The sequence below is a fragment of the Neoarius graeffei genome, chromosome 2 (genome assembly GCF_027579695.1).
Source record: "Neoarius graeffei isolate fNeoGra1 chromosome 2, fNeoGra1.pri, whole genome shotgun sequence".
NCBI classification, from domain to species: domain Eukaryota; kingdom Metazoa; phylum Chordata; class Actinopteri; order Siluriformes; family Ariidae; genus Neoarius; species Neoarius graeffei.
Window position 1 is genome coordinate 76,056,862 of NC_083570.1, and position 17,308 is coordinate 76,074,169.

A 17,308-nucleotide genomic window follows, 5' to 3' on the forward strand; every position below is an offset into this window, starting at 1 on the left:
CAGACCATGGCATGCAGGCCATGGCACGCATCACAGAACAGTTAACACCCTGGCATTTGGTTTTATGAGAGATTAATCAACTGTGGTCGGTCTGATAAAGATTTAGTTGCAAGGCCTTGCTGATGGATTTACCCAGATATCTAGCTGCTGATTTGTGATCGAATAATGGTTTAGTAATTCTTCTCTTTCTTTGTATTTTATGTGAAGAGTAACTGCACTTTAAAAGTATAAAACATCAAAGTGAGTTTAACTTTTTTTTATTGAAGCATACATATTACAAATGTACTGTACATTGTTTGCTCCTCAAAGACAGTTGAAACACTGTATAGACTATACAGCAAACTTTCCAGCCTTTTTGGTTCACAATAAAATATATATTAAAAAACAAAACAAAAACTTGACTGAAAACATGTGCCATAAAGAAAGGCAGTATAAGAGCAATGTTTAATTTTAGTCAGTGTTGGGAGAGGTACTGCTTGGAAAGTTGCCTTTCACATTACTCTTCAGGCATGCATTTAGCATGCCTTTAAAGTAATTGAAATAATCTTTGAGACTAGTCACATACGGTTGCAAAACAGACACCAAATACAGCATGAGTGTTTCATCATCTCTTCAAACACTGTAGATTTTCAGGTTTAGGTGGAATTAATAGTGTGGGTGTACCTTTATACACCTCCATGTTAGATGAACAAGTGTGTTGTATAAAATGTCTCTCAGTCCAATCATTGCGCAACCAAACCAAAGTTTGTTGAATGTGCCTTGCATTTTCCAATGAAATGCAATGCATGGAGTTTTGACAGCCAGTGATGGAAAAGTGTCTGATTATAAAGGTTAATTAAAAAAAATTGTAAATACATGTCTGAAAAAAGTACAATGGAGAAATTTTCTGTGTTGTGCTAAGCAGTACTAATTCACAGGTTGGTGTATTGAAAAAGTTTCAGGTTTAAATAAACAAAAAACAGGTAAAAATACAAGCAACATAAAAAAGACATCACACTTCTTCTAGTGAAACATAATGTAAAGGTCATAACGTTATAAATAAGAGACTTCATATTTCCTACTGAAAAGGAAAAGATGAAAATAAACATGTGGCCAACTTCTTCACTTCTCTGTTTCTCTCCATCCACGTGCATTCCTTCCAAACTTGTAAACCAGCCTGCGTCCATCTACACGTTCTAAAATCTCTCGTTTGTAGTAATACCTTCATAAAGAAACAACCAGAAAAAAACTCTGGTTAACAATTTTATTAAAATGGGTGCATGGATGTGTCAGTAAACAATAGGAAGATGTCCATTACCTCATTGCCCGACTGAGCTTCTCATAAGTCATGCTGCTGTTGTTCTTCTTCTTTCCCCATAACTGTGCTACAGCCTCAGACTTCAGGAAGCGAAATACACCCTCTGATCTGTTCTCCCATTTAATCAGGCCTGGGTTCCTCTCTGGGTTCAGCAAAATATCCCGTATGAACTCCCACAGATGGGTCCCACGAGGGTCTAATCAATCCAAAACACAGGTGTGCTAAGAGGAACTTGATGAATAAAAAATGCTCTATAGAGCTAGTGCACAAAAACATTGCTCTGAGTATTTAGATATCAAATGAAAGAAGTTTACAAAAATGGGTGGAGTAATGAGTGAAATAAAATAAGTGTAAATGAAGTTAGAAAAGGTACTCACTGTGTTTTTTCACCTGTTGGGAGCGGCTGTGGGGTCTTTTAGGGTCTGTACAGTCCAAAATAGGTAATGGTTACAAAATGAAAATGAATTAATTAAATATAGTACCAGACAAAAGTTTGGACACACCTTTTATTTAAATGGTTTTTCTTTATTTTTATCAATGAAAAGACACTTCACGTCTTAAAGTAATGATGGATTGCTGTTTCTCTTTACTTAGTTTAATGGGTTTTTACATAATATGGATTAATATAATTGTGGAATAGGGCTATTTACTGTATTTTTATTTATTACAGTGGTGCTTGAATGTTTGTGAACCCTTTAGAATTTTCTACATTTCTGCATAAATATGATCTAAAACATCATCAGGTTTTCACACAAGTCCTAAAAGTAGATTAGAAAAGCACTCGGAGAGCGCAGACCTCCGCCAAGAATCCTTTAAAAAAATCCGGGATCCAGAAGGTGATCCGGATCACTGCCAAAATTTAATGGATTGTTACTTGTGCCCAGTCACACCTCTGGAAAAAATTTCAGAGCAATCCGTTCATAACTTTTTCCGTAATGTTGCTAACAGACAAACCAACAAACAAACAAACCAACGCTACCGAAAACATAACCTCCTTGGCGGAGGTAATAAAGAAAACCCAGTTAAACAAATGAGACAAAAATATTATACTTGGTCATTTATTTATTGAGGAAAATTATCCAATATTACATATCTGTGAGTGGCAAACGTATGTGAACCTTTGCTTTCAGTATCTGGTGTGACCCCCTTGTGCAGCAATAAATGCAACTAAACATTTCTGGTAACTGTTGATCAGTCCTTCACACCAGCTTGGAGGAATTTTAGCCCATTCCTCTGTACAGAACAGCTTCAACTCTGGGATGTTGATGGCTTTCCTCACATGAACTTCCACAACATTTCGATTGGATTAAGATCAGGACTTTGACTTGGCTATTCCAAAACATTAACTTTATTCTTTTTTAACCATTCTTTGGTAGAATGACTTGTGTGCTTAGGGTCGTTGTCTTACTGCATGACCCACCTTCTCTTGAGATTCAGTTCATGGACAGATGTCCTGACATTTTCCTTTAGAATTCGCTGGTATAATTCAGAATTCATTGTTCCATCAATGATGGCAAGCCATCCTGGCCCAGATGCAGCAAAACAGGCTCAAACCATGATACTACCACCACCATGTTTCACAGATAGGATAAGGTTCTTATGCTGGAATGCAGTGTTTTCCTTTCTCCAAACATAACACTTCTCATTTAAACCAAAAAGTTCTATTTTGATCTCATCCGTCCACAAAACATTTTTCCAATCTGGCTTGTCCACATGATCTTTAGCAAACTGCAAATGGGCAGCAGTGTTCTTTTTGGAGAGCAGCGGCTTTCTCCTTGCAACCCTGCCATGCACACCATTGTTGTTCAGTGTTCTCCTGATGGTGGACTCATGAACATTAACATTAGCCAATGTGAGAGAGGCCTTCAGTTGCCTAGAAGTTACCCTCGGGTCCTTTGTGACCTCACCGACTATTACAGACCTTGCTCTTGGAGTGATCTTTGTGGGTTGACCACTCCTGGGGAGAGTAACAATGGTCTTGAATTTCCTCCATTTGTACACAATCTTTCTGACTGTGGATTGGTGGAGTCCAAACTCTTTAGAGATGGTTTTGTAACCTTTTCCAGCCTGATGAGCATCAACAATGCTTTTTCTGAGGTCCTCAGAAATCTCCTTTGTCGTGTCATGATACACTTCCACAAACATGTGTTGTGAAGATCAGACTTTGATAGATCCCTGTTCTTTAAATAAAACAGGGTGCCCACTCACACCTGATTGTCATCCCACTGATTGAAAATACCTGACTCTAATTTCACCTTCAAATTAACTGCTAATCCTAGAGGTTCACATACTTTTGCCACTCACAGATATGTAATATTGGATAATTTTCCTCAATAAATAAATGACCAAGTATAATATTTTTCTCTCATTTGTTTAACTGGGTTCTCTTTATCTACTTTTAGGACTTGTGTGAAAATCTGATGATGTTTTATGTCATATTTATGCAGAAATATAGAAAATTCTAAAGGGTTCACAAACTTTCAAGCACTACTGTATTTACTGTTTGATCTCAAACTCATTATGAAGGCAAGAAATTGCACTAATTAACTTGTGACATCTTTTGTTAACTGAAAAGCATTCCAGGTGACTACCTCATGAAGCTGGTTAAGATAATGCCAATAGCGTGCAAAGTGTCATCAAGGTAAACGCTGGCTACTTTGAAGAATATAAACGATGAAACATATTTTTAAAACACTTTTTTTGTTTCCCACATACTTTCATATACTGTATGTTTCATATCTTATTTTAGAGTTTTGTTGTCATAAGTATTGTTCTACAATGTAAAAAATAGTCAAAGCACAGAAAAACCTATGAATGAGTAGGGGTGTCCAAACTTTTGACTGGTACTGTACATGAATATGATGAGTGATACTCAATATGTGTTGTATTCATATTTTGTGATCTGTATTTACACACAGGCCAGTGAGTATAGCACCAGGGGTGCTGTTCTGTTGTAAATATTGTTCTAATTATTGTTCTAAAATAAACATAAAGACTTAAATAAGACTCCTTTAACTGTTTGTTCAGGCCCAAATGCTCTGTAATAGGAGTCATGGGGAGAGGTCCTGCAGGTGACCATCTTCATCCAGTATACCCCCCAAAACAAACAAACAAACAAACAAACAAACAAACAAACAAACAAACAAACCCAGTAAACTTAGGGGAAACACTGTTACAGTTTCCTTCACTAACATTATTTACAACCTTACTTATACTAAAAAATACCTAACCCCCCCCAAAACAAACAAACTAAAATACCTTTTGTTAGTCCTGCGCACTTTGGCGTGCACACAAGAAGGACTTTTGAGTGTACTCTGGACTGCACACACACCAAGAGGACTCTTGCACATGCACTGTTAACAATGCACACCTGCTCACGATTAAGGCACAATCTGTGCACCCGTATAAAGACTGTTCAAACGCACACTCAGTGCGAAGTATTATGCCATGTCAGTGCGCATTACCGACCCTTATTTCTCCATGCTAGATTGCATGGTTTTCTTATTCCTGTGCCTGTTCCTAGTTTCCGTTGTTCTCTTTGCCTGTGATAGTCTGTTCGTGCCTCACCTGATCTTTTGCTTGTTTCCTGTTCTTGAGATTGCCTGTTGATTTGGATTGTTTGATTGTGCGTTTTCTCTATTCTAAATAAAATGTCTTTCTGCACTTGCATTTGTCTCCAACCGCTCCCTGACAGAATACTTCGCCAAATAATGGCTGCAGCAGAAGGGTTCCAGTATACCATGCCACACCATTTCCGGAATTTTGTATCTCAGCCTCTAGCCTCGTTTTTCCAGCAACATACTGGCGTATACACTACAACACCATATGATGGAGAGTATCACCCATGTGGCTTCAGCATACAGTGTGGACCTTTTATGCAGATCTTGAAGAACCCAAGCCTCTAGAACCCATCTAGGTAACACGCATGATTTCCTGGCTGACTGGATGAGCATGCTGATGGGCTGAGGCCCTCATGAGATTAAAGCACCCATGCCTTCAGAGCTCACATGATTTTCAGGTCATGCTCTGGTTCATTTATGAGTCCCTAGAGAAGGAGAACCCCCATAAAAAATTTTGGGAGGGGGCTAGTCCATCTGAGGCTGACACAGTGGCAGGAGAGGAGGATGTTGCTCTAGAGTGCCTCCTAAAGGCTGTCAGTCCAGAAACAATCCCGCAGCCTGTTCTAAAGTCAATTCCAGAGCCAGCATCTGAACCAGAGCACCAGTCAGAGTCACTGCCAGCACCAGAACCAGGGCCTGCACCAGAACCAGAGCTAGAACTAGACCCAGTGCAAGAGCCAGAGCCATCTGAGCCAGAACCAGCACCAGAACCAGAGCACCAGCCAGAGTCACTGCCAGCACCAGAGCCAACAAAGAGACAGCACCAGAGCAAGAGGCAGTACCTGAACCAGTGCCTGAGCCAGAGCTAGAACCAGTGCATGAGCTGGAGCCTGTGTCAGCCAACATCAGAACCAGAGCATGAGCCAGAGTCACTGCCAGAGCCAGCATCAGAGCCTGAGCAAGAACTACCACCTGAACCAGTGTAAGAGCCAGAGCCTGTGTTAGAACCAGCATCTGAACCAGAGCACCAGCCAGAGTCACTGCCAGCACCAGAGTCAATGCCAGAGCCAGAGCAAGAGCCAGCGCCCAAGCCAAAGCCAATGCTAGAGCCAGCTCCTGTGCCAGTGTTAGCTCCAGAACCAGTGCCTGCACCAGAGTCAGACCCAGTGCCAGAGTTGGTGCCAGTGCCAACACCAGAGTCAGATCCAGTGCCAGAACCAGCGCCTGAGTTGAAGCCAGTAACAGTGTCAGCTTCTGTTGCTGGCTCCAGCATCAGCTCCAGCATCAAAGCCAGTGCCAGAGTCAGCTCCAGTGCCAGCATCAGTGCTGGAACCAGTCCCAGAACCTGTGCCAGAGGATGACAGAGTGACCTCTGCCTCAGCTGGCCATGAATACGTCATTGCTCCACCACTACCCGGCCAAGAAGACATCATCGTCATCTCACTGCTGGTCCCTGAACAGTACAAGAATGATACTCAAATGGACCTCGAGCCCATGCTTCAGTCCAGTCCAGAGCCCGAGTCCAGTCTAGAGGCCGAGTCATCTCCAGAGCTCATGCCCAAGTCCAGTCCAGAGGCTAACTCCTCTCTGGAGCTCATGCCTGAGTCCAGTCCAGAGGCTGAGTCATCTCCAGAGCTCGCGCCCACTCCAAGCCCTGAGTCCAAGTCCTGTCCTGAGTCTGAGCCCAAGCCCCCACCTGTGCCAAGTATCTGGTGCCACACTGGCGCACAGTTACATGCCGATGACATGGCATCAGGCCCTCATCCCCAGGGCCAGGAAGAATGGATTTTCACTCCTGGAGGGAACTCTTTCGGGGGGAGGTTCTGTCAGTCCAGGTGCACTTTGATGTACACACCAGGAGGACTCTCGGGCGCTCTCCAGATTGCACAGGCACTGAGCGGACTCTCGCATGCATGTTGTTAACAATGCACACCTGCTCATGATTAAAGCACAATCTATGCACCTATATAAAGACTGTTTAAATGCATGCTCAGTGCAAAGTATTATGCCACATCAGTGCGCATTACTGAGGCTTATTTCTCCACACTGTAAAAAAAATCCCGTTGTTTTTACGGAAAAAAACTGGCAGCTGGAGTCACCAGAAAAAATCCGTAAAATATACAGCAAAACGGTAATTGCTTTTACAGCACAGCATGTACATTTTACAGTTTAAAGTAGCAAATATAACAGAAGTCCAGTGTTTTATATGCTGGATTTAACTGTAAAATGTACAAGCTGTACCGTAAAAGCAATTACCGTTTTGCTGTATATTTTACGGATTTTTTCTGGTGATACCAGCTGCCAGTTTTTTTCCGTAAAAACAACGGGATTTTTTTTACAGTGTGGTTTCAATGTTCTACTAGACAGACATTTTTTTGGGGGGGGCTTTTTTCACCTTTATTGGATAGGACAGTGTAGAGACAGGAAATGAGCTGGAGAGAGACTGGGAAATGACCTTGGGTCAGAATCGAACCCATGTCCCCAGATTCATGGTATGGCGCCTTAGTCGACTGAGCCACGACAGTGGCTGTTTTTGTATTTTTTTAACAGGGCAATTATGTAATTTTAACTATCACATTCTGTTTTAGTATTACAGTTTGTTTAAACTACAACAATTTGTAAATTCTACAAAAAAATATGATCAATTCAACATATTCTTACTGTTAAATTAACAGTGGTATTTGGTGAGGAGTTTTACAGTATATTGATGTAAATTACACACTGCTTCATTGCTTTTGTATTTACAGTTTTTTTATGTCATGATTTTACATAAATTCACTGTTAATTCTACGGACATTTTTTACAGTGCATGCTATATTGCCTGGTTTTACACAGATTATTCCTGTGCCTGTTCCTAGTTTCCATTGTTCTCTTTGCTTGTGATGATCTTTTCATGCCTCATCCAACCTTTTGCCTATTTCCCGTTCTTGAAATTGCCTGTTGATTTGGGTTGTTTGCCTGTGCATTTTCTCTATTCTAAAGAAAATGTCTTTCTGTATGTGCATCCATCTCCAACTGCTCCCTGACAACCTTTAGCAAGTTAACACACATATTAATTTACATTTGTTTAAATACACCTTCCTTGACTAATGTTTATTCAATCCCTGGATTAAAAAAGAAAAATAAAAAATCACAGCACATTCTATAACTTACTGACCTCTGGCCCCATGTATGAATATTCAAACTTGCATGAGCCTCATGTCTGAATTTTGCCAGCTAACAACTACAAATCAAGGTGTTGGCTTACAGTACAAGTCAAAAGTTTGGACACACCTTCTAGTTCAATGTTTTTTCTTTATTTTGACTATTTTCTACATTATGGAACAATACTGAAGACATCAAAACTATGAAATAACATATGTAACATACAAGGAATTATGTGGTAAACAAAAACGTGCTAAAAAAGTTTCATATTTTATATTCTTCAAAGTAGCCACCATTTACCTTGATGACGCTTTGTGCATTATTGGCATTATCTTAACCAGCTTCATGAGGTAGTCACCTGGAATGCTTTTCAGTTAACAGGTGTGTCTTGTCAAAAGTTAATTAATGGAATTTATTTCCGCTTTAAAGCGTTTGAGATCAAACAGTAAACAGTAAATAATAAACATACAGTAAATAGCCCTATTCCACAACTGTAGTAATCCATATTATGTCAAGAACCACTCAACTAAGTAAAGAGAAAAGACACCCATCATTACTTTAAGACATGAAGTGTCTTTTAATTAATAAAAATAAAGAAAAAAACCCCCATTGAATTAGAAGGTTTATCCAAACTTTTCACCAGCATTATATATTAGTCATTGTGTGCTTAATTTTATTCATTGATAGTATGAGCATTTGTTAAGGCATGTATTGATTAGGGTTAAACGTCAATTAATGTGTTGTTGTTGTTATTATTACTGATGACACATTAATGCTGATGTACACAGTTTGTTCAAGTTAATGAATGTGTTAAGTAATGTGAGTAAAGGGAACCTTAATGTAAAGTGTTACAGGTCCATGCATCCTATAGATTAAAATGCACAAGGCAGGGTAATAGGAATTCCCTGACAAATATATATATATATATATATATATATATATATATATATATATATATATATATATATATATATATATATATATATATCATAGAAAATTCTTAAGTATAACAGAATGACTCAAAGAGGTTTTGACATGGCCTATAATTGAAAGGCACTCCATACTTCGAATGAAATTTAATGGCCCTAGGCAGGGAATTGGTTTATAAATGAACGTAATGTGGGCTAGTGTCAGCACTGCTCATCCTTCCTCTTTCATTAGCACGGCCTTAAATAATGAAAATAATGTAAAAGGAGAAGAGCTACAGTTCAGTAATGTTGCTGTCACTTATCCACTCTGTGAGAAGAATATCTCCCATGTAGTAAATGATTAGCTCATAGACACCATTATCATCATTATGTACAGTAGGTGTGTTTCAGTTGGTTTGGGTAGAACTACGCTTCATACCTGGACTACAGGGAGCTGGTGAAGTCATCACTGTTGTCGGCTGAAATGGGGTTTTAATGTCAAAATGATCTGTTAAAGGATGATTGTGCAGATGATTAGTGCATGATGGTTTAATGTGCTGATGACATCTGCAGTCAAACTGAAAAAGTTGCTCTACCTGAGGTGGTGTAGAAACTGGGCTCCTCTTTGTAAGGTAAGATTGAACATGGAAGATCTGTTGAACATACATGCTGGTTTATACAGTCATTGTAATAAATAATTAAAGCAATTACCAAAAAAGTTAAAGGTTTTATGATTTTGTCAAAAGATACTTACCATCTAATTCTGTTTTAATATCCCCTGGTGAAAACATATCTGCTGAGGAGCCATATTGACCTGTCCAAAGGACATTAAAAATTACTTTTGATTGAGAAAAGTCTATTTTTTTTCTATTTCTCTAACTACAGTATGAAGCAGTTACAGTGCAGTATCGGCTTTACATTTCATTATCAGGTGTTGATTTCGATCATTTCCTTAATTCAAACCAGTAAAACATGTTTTTCTTGCTCTCACACTTCAGCTGAATAGCTCTTCAAATGAAAAAGCTCACTAATGTTCATAGTACAAAGCAAATGTAGCATTCATTCATTCATTCATTCATTCATCTCAGGGTTACAGTGGATCCAGAACCAGTACCAGGCACACTGTCCATGAGGCAGCAGTCCACCCATACATTCACATACTCATTCACACATCAGGAAAATTTAAAGTTATGTTGGGATGTTAGAGGAAACTGGAGAATCCAGAGCAACCACTGAGAGAACATGTGAGTAACCTGAGCTTAGGAGTGAACTGCAAACCCTGGAGCTGTGAGGTGGAAATGCTACCCACTACGCCACTATATTACTGTAAAAGCAGTTTTGTGGACATTTTCTGGTAATGCATCAGTTATGCATCAGTGGCACTGCAAATGGCACAAATTCCTTCACATGGAAGAAATTTTTGAACTTGGACTAAACATCCAGGTGTCTTCCACATACAGTGTATGTGACTAAATGAGACACATATTTGTAATGGATGCACTTTTAACTTGAGGTATTGATTCTGTTTAAGATACTACAATTACCTGACACTGTAAAGCTATGAGAGCTAGTATGAACCAGTCATTATTTACTCATTTGCATGATGCCATCTGGCCCTGCTCAGTTTGCTTCATTATTAACCTTCAAAAAGTCTCAGATAAGCAAATTTGAGCCCAAGCTAAAACTTACTGCCCCACTTGAGATCAGTCAGACTCTGGTAGAGGACTGGACCAACAGATCCAGCCAAATGAGTGAAGTCTTGATAGCTCATGCTACACAGCTGCCTTCCATCCAGGTCAAAGTTATTGAAGGGGATGGACATGGCATCAATCTGGTGCATGTCTAGGGTCTGCTGAAGCCACTCCCACACCTGATATTTGGACCAATACTGTGGGTGGAGGTCTTGAGACCACAGACGATTAGCATAACCCGATGACACCATGGATGCTTTAAAACAAAAGGTAACAGGATTGAGTTTTGGTGGTTGATTGGGTCATAATAAAAAATTCTTAAGGTAGCAGTAGACAGAATACTACTTTATATAATTGTATGTTGTACATTTACAAATCACATATTAGTAGAAGCAGAAGTAACAAGTGTAAAAACTTAATCCTAAACAAACAAACAAACAAACAAACAAGCTAGTTCAGTATTGTCAAATTTGAAGACAGATCCTAAAGCCATGGTCCAAAAAAAAAAAAGCCCTAAAACTATTTTTAGTAATAGAACCTTAATAATAAACCTTATAGGTCTTGGTATATTAAGAAGTTAGAAAGAGAGAATTATTTCACTTTAGCATTCAAGGCTTATATAAAAGCTATATAAAAGCTTAATTTGCTGATTATTATTATAATCAACTTAATTTGTTGATTATTAAAGCTGTATGTAGAAGTATGCTGAATTGAGCATGAGAGAGGTTTAATAAAATGAAGGTGGATAGTACCATCTGAGCTGTTGTAGTGGGGGCTCCAGGAGGCAGGCAGCTGGCTCTCAATACTCACACTAGCAGGGATGCTCATGCTGCAGCCACTATGAAGGACCATGGTCCAAAACTACAAGCATGGGGAAAAAAGTCTGAGCATTATTACCGCATTTGAAAGTGAGAATACTCATAGAAAATAGCTATATGACTTAAAATGACGAACAAATATTAAGTTCCAATCAACAACAGCTGATAAAAGGAAACAGTCCGCATCCTGTCCAAAAAGCATCAGATGTGTGGGTGTGTTTCATGCCTTGCTTAACCACACAAACAAAACCACATTTACACAGGAATGACACTGTCTGCTTTGCATAAATAAAGGTCCACCTGTTCTTCAGTTAATAGTACAGTCAATGCCTTAGTCATGGCCCTCTTGACACTGAATGCATATGTTTCTATCTGCCACTCTCTTTGTAAAACAGTATTCCTCCCAGGGGAGTTTAACAAGTGAAGCTATCTTGGGCCTATGTAATCCAATGGAATTTACCTATGCCATCAAAATATGTTAAAAAAAGTTTTAAAAAGTTTTTTTTTTCCAGCAGTTTCCTGGGAATTATACATAGTGGGCTTGCTTATATTCAACATTATTAACATGCATATTATTATTAAACCATGCTTATGAGACACAATTTGGCTGCTTCAGTGTTGGTTCTGCTGTTGTGAACTGAGATTCCCCCTACTTTCTCCATCCCTTCTCAAAGGATCTAACATCTTCAGTCAATATAGCATGGATATAGCATGCTGTTTTTCTCTGCGCTGTCTTATTGTATTAATTGTTTCTGAATTACTTGATATTGTGAACTTGCTCTAATTTAGACCCACACATATTTGAAATGGTCCTATTTATACCAGTTAAATCACTCTTGCACAATTACAGTCAATATCTACTAAACTTTTAGGTTATGAATCCTTATAGTTTTTCAAAATACTTTGTATCACTGTACTTTCAGCTGTTCTCCCATTTTGTAGTCACTCTGAACAAGAGTCTGCCAAAGGACATAGTGTAACATGCCATTTTATTTTGTAGAATAACTTTATAAACATATCAATTAAATTAGACAAATTGTTACATTACAGTAGTGATATCTTGTTTTGTTTGTTTCTTCATCATTGCATCTGTGGTATTCCTCACATTTTGATAATAACTGGTGTGTGTGTGTGTGTATATATATATATATATATATATATATATATATATATATATATATATATATATATATATATATATATATACATGATAAGTTGAGTATGTAGACAGCTTGGCAAATGCACTGTGAGTTTCAGTGATACTGTTATGTTAAATTTATATTTGTTATTTGTTGCAGTACTAAGAATTGATTTATAAATTCCAACTAGCTTTAATTTGTGGTTGTTATTAAGATGTAGTTCAATACACTTTTTAACATCTAAGGGTATTTAAAAAATCAATCTCAAAGCATGCTCTTATTTCATTGTGAGTTTATTGTGAACTCATCCACATAACATTCATAGTAATTGTTTAAAATGTATAATTAATACAGAATAATTATCTGATCTTAGCTGAAAGTCTCTATGCCACGAAGTATGTTGATTACACAATCAGCATTATTTATTTGTGCTGACATAATTTCCACATCACACAAACAGCTAAAAGAACTTTTAAAATAAGGCTGAAATGGGGATCAGACCCAGAGAAAGAAATAGAGCTGAAACATTTTATAATAATAGTTTCAGAAATATATCTTTGAAAAATGTCCTGTTGTGAACCCATCAATAAATAATAACTCTTACAAAAATAGTAATTTACAGTAACTACATTACATTACAGTACATTACAGTTACATGACAACTTACAGGAACTATAATAACAATTATATAATATACCTTGACTTATTTATTTCTGTATTTCTTTATGATTTACTCTTCAGGCAGCACTGTGTGTTCCAAAGCATGGAATACACACACACACACACACACACACACACACACGCACACAAGCACGCACACAAACTGAAAGGGATTTAGAAAATAAAACTATAGCATAGAAATCCTCTCCAAATCCCTGAGATCTTAGAAATCGTTATGGTAGAAAATTAAGTGGAATGGAAAGAATTTTATACATGTCATGTCTTGAAAGGAATCAGAAAGTTATTGCTCACCAAAGATGTTGAATAATGTCCACCACACAGTGCAGACTTGTAAGGTGTCCTTGTTACTGTTTAGCAATGACTTTGGCTCGCAGAACTATAATGGAGAATGTGAGTCCTTGTTCACCAATGAGAATTTTAGCCTGTCTGCTTCCTGTTCCTTGGATTGGTCTATTTTTGTGACAGGTAAGAATTTGTATACTAAGAAGGAAGAGAAAGCATACCTGTTGCTGTTCTCTCTCTCTCTCTCTCTCTCTCTCTCTCTCTCTCTCTCGTCAGATTCTAATCATATCCTATGTAGCATGACACATAAACGTAGCACACTGAATGTAAATGATATTGCATGCAACTGTGATTATTAGTTACTGTCAAAATTACTGTGAACAATATTGTAATAAAAAAATGATCTTTGAATAAGGTGAGGCATTTATATCTGACATTTGTAATTATTGATTTGTAATACATTTTTTACTTTTTTCTGAAAGTAATTATGTTTCTTTTTATGGCACCATCTGTATTAATGACTTCATGAGACTAATTTATTTGCTAAATTAGAGCCTAAATTAGACTTTATACTGAATTCTACTAAATGGGAGTACATCATACTTGTTCATATTCTCATTTGTTTTTAAATATATTCTCATTTTTTATAGACAATTGAATGGTAAAATATTTTAGGGTGTATTCACCATCCTAAAACATCTTCGAAAACACTTTAAGGTATCAAACAACATTGAGCTTCTTTTTCAGAGAAAAAGAAATGATGGAAGTGATCAGCAGGCCTTCAACAGGCCTTGTACATGTCACAAGACCTTTGGAAAAAAATATATATAAAGTATTTCTTTAGTAGGGCGGCACGGTGGTGTAGTGGTTAGCACTGTCACCTCACAGCAAGAAGGTCCGGGTTCGAGCCCCATGGCCGGCGAGGGCCTTTCTGTGCGGAGTTTGCGTGTTCTCCCCGTGTCCGCGTGGGTTTCCTCCAGGTGCTCTGGTTTCCCCCACAGTCCAAAGACATGCAGGTTAGGTTAACTGGTGACTCTAAATTGACCGTAGGTGTGAATGTGAGTGTGAATGGTTGTCTGTGTCTATGTGTCAGCCCTGTGATGACCTGGCGACTTGTCCAGGGTCTACCCCGCCTTTCGCCCGTAGTCAGCTGGGATAGGCTCCAGCTTGCCTGCAACCCTGTAGAACAGGATAAAGCGGCTAGAGATAATGAGATGAGATGAGATGAGATGAGAATGAGTATTTCTTGTTTTAGCCTTGTCTGACAATTACCCTGAGGACAATTACATGACTTGTTTCATTTACTGCATCTTCATGCTCTTCACAGTGAGACTGTGGGACTTCAGTGGTGCTTCAGAGAGCTGGCAACAGTTTTGTGTTGTTGAATGAAGTGGCTCTATTAAGTAGTTATCTAATTTGAACAGGCAAAGAGGGGGAGAGTTGGGGTCACTCCAGCAAAGCCCCTCATCATTTGCATCACTTTTGTTGTGCATAATTATCACACAGCGAGCTTTCTGCTCTTCCTCTTTGGTGGATCAGTGATGAAAACTGTAGTGCCATTTGTCTAAAAGACATGGGTCAGTTCCAAGTAGTTAATGACTGACTGTGAGCTATACACTGTTAATGTGATGAGTGACATAATTTGAACACTTAAAGAAATTATATACTGCTAAACGATAGTGCTGCCACTGTCTCTTATGAAACTGTGCCCCGACCTCATTATCTTTATATAATCAAGTACAATTTGGGGAGTGTTCCTGTATTTCTTTCCTCTCCACCTTCATCTTTTATGCAAATGCGATATGTCTAAGATGTTTAAGTAGATGTTCAAATTCAAATGGTAACTGATAACACTGCACAACAATAAGATCACTCAATTTAACTTTTCTAGTTAAATTGAAGAGATTAAAGTGATGAGATTACTTTGGTCGAAATCATGTTTTTATATGTAGCCAAAAATATGCAAGAATTACAGCACACGTAAGTATTTACCCGGTTGAACTTTTCCACCTCTTTTTTTACTGTTACAACCTGGAACTGAAATGTACTTATTGAGGATTAGATGTCATGAATCTACAGGAAATAGTTCATAATATTGAAGTGAGGTGTGTGTGTGTGTGTGTGTGTGTGTGTGTATAGATTTCTATATTTAAAATACTGTATTTACAAATAAAAATGTGATGGCATAAGTATTAACCCCACTGATGTTAAAAGTCTGGGATTTTTTTTAAACTAACCAAACTTACAGTATCTTGCAAAAGTACTCATCCCTCTTTGTGTTTGTCCTGTTTTGTCACATTACAAGCTGGAATTAAGATTAATTTTTGGAGGGTGCTGGTTCAACCAATTAACTTCATAAGTCACATAATTAGTTGATTAAGATCCACCTGTGTGCAATCAAAGTGTCATATGATCTGTCACATGATGTCTGTAGAAATCAACCTGTTCTGGAAGGACCCTGACTCTGCAACACTATGAAGGAAGCAACATGAAAACCAAGGAGCCTCCAAACATGTCAGCGACAAAGTTGTGAAGATGTCTCGATCAGGGTTGGGTTATAAGAAATATCCCAAACTTTGAATATCCCAGGGAGCACCATTAAATCCATTATAGCAAAACAGAAAGAATATGGCACCACTATAAACCTGAATAGAGAAGGCTGCCCATCGAAACTCACAGACTGGACAAGGAGGGCATTAATCAGAGATGCAACAAAAACACCAAAGATAACACTGAAGGAGCTGCAAAGGTCCACAGCGGAGATGGGAGTATCTGTCCATAGGCACACTTTAAGCTGTACACTACACAGAATGGTGCTTTATAGAAGAGAGGCCAGAAAAAAAGTAACTGCTGAAGAAAACACATTTGGAGTTTGCCCAACAGCATGTGGCAGACTCCCCAAACACATGGAAGATTCTCTTGTCAGATTAGACTAAAATTGATCTTTTTGGCTACCATGGGAAATGCCATGTCTGGCGCAAACCCAACACCCTGAGAACACCATTCCTACAGTGAAACATGGTGGTGGCAGCGTCATGCTGTGGGGATATTTTTCATCTGCAGCAACAAGAAAGCTGGTCAAGACTGAAGGAAAGATGGATAGCACTAAATACAGGAAAATGTGTTTGAATCAGCCAGAGGTTTGAGACTGGGACAAAGGTTCACGTTCCAGCAGGACAATGACCCTAAACATTCTGCTAAAGCTGCACTGGAGTGATTCAAAGGGAAACATTTAAATGTCTTGGAATGGCCTAATCAAAGCCCAGACCTCAATCCAGTTGAGAATCTGTGGCATAACTTGAAGATTTCAGTACACCAACGCAACCCATCTAACTTGAAGGAGTTGGAGCAGTTTTGCCTTGAGGAATGGGCAAAAATCTCAGTGGCTAAATGTGCTAAGCTAATAGAGACATACCCCAAGAGACTTGCAGCTGTAATTGCAGCAAAAGGTGGCTCTACAGAGTATTGACTGGGGGGATACCTACAGCATGTACACTACAGATTTCAGTTTTTTTCCATCTTAATTATTGTTTGTGCCACAATAAAACAACAATTTTCACCTTTAAAGTGGTAGGCATGTTGTGTAAATCAAATGGTGCTTACCCCCCCCCCCCCCCAAAAAAAAAAAAAAAAAAAAATTCGTCTTAATTCCAGCTTGCAATGTGACAAAATAGGACAAACACAAAGAGGGATGAATACTTTTGCAAGAGATTGTAAATTGATACTTTTCCAGAAGTGGTCCTATAAGTGTTTGGATAGCTCCTTGGTTACTCATGATGCTGTTTGCT

General features: G+C 38.4%; 1 protein-coding gene across 1 annotated transcript; it reads right to left on the bottom strand.

Moving 5' to 3' along the window:
* Positions 1-241: 241 nt before the first annotated feature.
* Positions 242-13,635, bottom strand: ehf (ets homologous factor). The gene is made up of 9 exons (XM_060915000.1): positions 13,530-13,635; positions 11,353-11,461; positions 10,599-10,856; positions 9,664-9,723; positions 9,506-9,562; positions 9,349-9,417; positions 1,675-1,719; positions 1,298-1,493; positions 242-1,201 (listed from the first exon to the last, which is right to left on the bottom strand). Exons 2-9 carry the CDS (start codon positions 11,450-11,452, stop codon positions 1,102-1,104), a joined length of 885 nt encoding a protein of 294 aa, XP_060770983.1. The 5' UTR covers positions 11,453-11,461; positions 13,530-13,635; the 3' UTR covers positions 242-1,101.
* Positions 13,636-17,308: the final 3,673 nt, after the last annotated feature.

Coding starts and splice junctions, on each gene's coding strand:
- ehf (XM_060915000.1), bottom strand. CDS start 11,452: ATGGTCCTTCATAGTGGCTGCAGCATGAGCATCCCTGCTAGTGTGAGT. Junction 10,857..11,352: donor CCACTACAACAGCTCAGATG/GTACTATCCACC, acceptor TTTGTTTTAAAG/CATCCATGGTGTCATCGGGT. Junction 1,494..1,674: donor CCAACAGGTGAAAAAACACA/GTGAGTACCTTT, acceptor TGGATTGATTAG/ACCCTCGTGGGACCCATCTG.